Here is a 3394-nt window from a genome sequence, read left to right as displayed (position 1 = left end):
TTCTGTGTCTGTGTCTGTGTCTGTGTCTGTGTCTGTGTCTGAGTCTGTGTCTGTGTCTGTGTCTGTGTCTGTGTGTAGGTTCTTCTGGTTCCTGAAGGAGTTTTCAACATCAACAGCTCTGATCCGTGTCTGTATGTTAAAGCCACCTTTTCTCTCTCCACACCTCAACAGATCGATGAGGTGTATACAACACACTCACACACACTCTGCATATATATTGCTCACAGTTCTTGTGATCATTTTGACCCCACGGGGTGAGATCTTGCGTGGAGCCCCAGATCGAGGGAGATTATCAGTGGTCTTGTATGTCTTCCATTTTCTAATAATTGCTCCCACAGTTGATTTCTTCACACCAAGCTGCTTACCTATTGCAGATTCAGTCTTCCCAGCCTGGTGCAGGTCTACAATTTTGTTTCTGGTGTCCTTTGACAGCTCTTTGGTCTTGGCCATGGTGGAGTTTGGAGTGTGACTGTTTGAGGTTGTGGACAGGTGTCTTTTATACTGATAACGAGTTCAAACAGATGCCATTAATACAGGTAACGAGTGGAGGACAGAGGAGCCTCTTAAAGAAGAAGTTACAGGTCTGTGAGAGCCAGAAATCTTGCTTGTTTGTAGGTGACCAAATACTTATTTTACCGAGGAATTTACCAATTAATTCTTTAAAAATCCTACAATGTGATTTTCTGGATTTTTTTTTCTCATTTTGTCTCTCATAGTTGAGGTATACCTATGATGAAAATTACAGGCCTCTCTCATCTTTTTAAGTGGGAGAACTTGCACAATTGGTGGCTGACTAAATACTTTTTTTCCCCACTGTATATATATATATATATCTCACATACACACCCTGCACATATATATATATATATGATCATGAAGGATATGTCACATGATCTTCAGAAATCATTCTAATATGCTGATTTGCTGCTCAAGAAACATTTATCATTATTATCAGTGTAGAAAACAGTTGTGCTGTTTTTTTGTGATTTTGTTTTCCAAGATTTTTATGAATTGAAAGTTCAAAACAACAGCATTTATTTGAAATAGAAGTCTTTTGTAACATTATAAATGTCTTCACTGTCACTTTTGATCAATTTACTGCATTAAGAATAAAAGTATTAATTTTCTTTAAAACCCTAACCCTTTTGAACTGCAATATATCATTGTTTGTCACTTATCACTTATAAGTTTTCATTCTATATTATGCCTACTAATAGTATATTCTGACCACTAATAGACTCAAGTGCATCTGATGTTGATCTGTACTTCAGGATAAGGCCTTACTTTGTCATTTATGGCTCTTTCCTCTTCGTCCACAGGCTTTCAGGAGACTGGCTGGTCTTATCAAGGATGCCATGCGAGCGGCTGATTTCCAGGAAGACGAATCAAGCGTCTGATATTTTTAATGTTCAATATCATCTATTAAATGCTGCTGTCACATGCCACATAGACAATGTTTTTTGTGCAACAAACCCATATTTTCACCTTCCATATGGTACAGATGAAAAACTTGAAATGGCATTTAATGACACCATTTTATTTCATTTTTATTCTTTATTTAGGGTGTATTAAGGGAATGAATTGTTCACTGAAGTTGATTTACAATGCAGTTTCAGCCGCTGTCTACAGGGATACGTTTAATGTGATTTTAAAACTGGTTTAGTGTGTAAAATGTTTAACCATAAGAAGGTCAAGGTCAAGTGGATGTATTTTATTGCAATAGTCTGTTATTGTAAATCTTCATGGTGAATTGTGAAGGTTAAAGCTGTGGATTTCCTTAATGGACGGTGACCTGTAATATGAATAGTTAGCTGCTATTAACTTGAGCGGTTTTGAACACAAATGAGTTGTAAATGTACTGGTATGTTGCACACAGACTAATGGACTCTTATCACAGACTGTAATGACTCATTTCTGCAATAACTTGAATCCATCTCTGTTTTTTTCATATTTTGGAAAGTCATGGGAATGCAATATTGGATTTTTTGCTCTTGCTTTTGGAGTAAATAGTAATGCAAAAATTATATTTGCAATGGTCTCCCATATATACACCAGAACATAATAATAGCTTACCTAGTCACCATTTGACTTACTAACCAATATTTTGGTATGTTGTCCATTGGACTTGCATGTCATTGTGCAAGTTGGTCCATTTGGACCCAAAATGGTTCAATAAATCTCACTCAGTTTTGTGCTTTTACCAAATCTTTGCCTTATTTTGGTCCACCCAAAAATTACAATTCTGTCATATACTTTTTCAAAGAAGATATTTTTAATGTTGGCAACCAAATGTTTTCGACTCCAATTGACTTCCATATTATGGACAATGAAATACTATGCAAGTCAGTAGGAGCCAAAACGGTTTGGTTACCCACATTCTTCAAAGTATCTTCTTTTGTGCTCCACATTAGAAAAAGAAAGCATACAGTGATGACAGAATTCTCATTTTTTGGATGAACCATCTGTTTATAATTGCATAAATTCCAGACGTTTTTCAATAGAGAACTTGCTGATTTTAACAACGCAGAATGCAAGTCCTTAACCTTTGAACGCATTCATTAGAGCACTGGATTTTCACACAGATTCTTTGTGTACACTACTCAGGGAAAGTGTTTATGAAGGGCTCACACACACACACACACTTCGACGGCTGCTATAAATCTGGGTGTGATTGTGCATAAACTGAGTTATGCACTCATAAGTGTTTTAAAAGCAAGATTAATAGCGTGCACGTGAGTTTCCTGGGATTTTATTAGTGTAACGCGCTGGTTATAACAAATGGTTTAACGTTGACCAACAAGGGCAGTTAATCCTTAAACTGGATTTCTGAATGTGCAATCTAGTGTGACAGAGGTGGAAAGATACACATCGCCACAGTATATTCACATCAGCTAGCCTTTACAGGGTTGATTTTGTTAAAAAAACTGGCACACGCTTCAAACACAGGTTAATGTTTCTTTATATGTGTCCAAAGGGAATGCAAATATAGCAGTACAGTGGTGATATCACATTGTACTTTGAAATACTATGGTAATGAATGATTACCATGGTTTTCACATAGTTCTCCAAGGTACTACAATATACCATACTATACACTGTAAAAAATGACCGTGAATTTAACGGTAAAAGACTGTACAAACGCCTGTTAAAAAACCTGTTAAATGGTTAACGGTAAATTCCCCTACTATATACGGTGAAAAACTGTATTGGACATTACATGTATTGGACATTAATTTTACGGTAGTATACTGTTTTTGGAAGTGAAACAGACCGTATAATTTACAGTGAATAACTGTATAATAATAACAGTGAATACAGTGAATAACTGTAAATTGACATTCCCAGAATTCCCTGCGTTACATTTCCAATTTGATGTTTTTTTGTTGAAATAACT

The 3394-nt window shown here is 36.0% G+C and overlaps 1 protein-coding gene across 2 annotated transcripts in view; it reads left to right on the top strand.

The window, feature by feature from the left end:
• Window positions 1-1961, top strand: part of LOC107696739 (kynurenine/alpha-aminoadipate aminotransferase, mitochondrial-like) — an 18416-nt gene extending 16455 nt beyond the window's left edge. For both annotated transcript variants that reach the window (XM_016497222.1, XM_016497221.1), the window contains exon 8: window positions 1320-1961. In XM_016497222.1, coding sequence (XP_016352708.1) covers window positions 1320-1369 — 50 coding nt within the window. In that variant the 3' untranslated portion in view covers window positions 1370-1961. The remainder of the gene's footprint in view (window positions 1-1319) is intronic.
• Window positions 1962-3394: the final 1433 nt, after the last annotated feature.

Source organism: Sinocyclocheilus anshuiensis, unplaced genomic scaffold, assembly GCF_001515605.1.
Source record: "Sinocyclocheilus anshuiensis isolate Anshui unplaced genomic scaffold, SAMN03320099.WGS_v1.1 scaffold1091, whole genome shotgun sequence".
Classification (NCBI taxonomy): Eukaryota; Metazoa; Chordata; class Actinopteri; order Cypriniformes; family Cyprinidae; genus Sinocyclocheilus; species Sinocyclocheilus anshuiensis.
The sequence above is the reverse complement of the archived record's forward strand: the minus strand, read 5'-3'. Positions and strand labels throughout refer to the sequence as shown.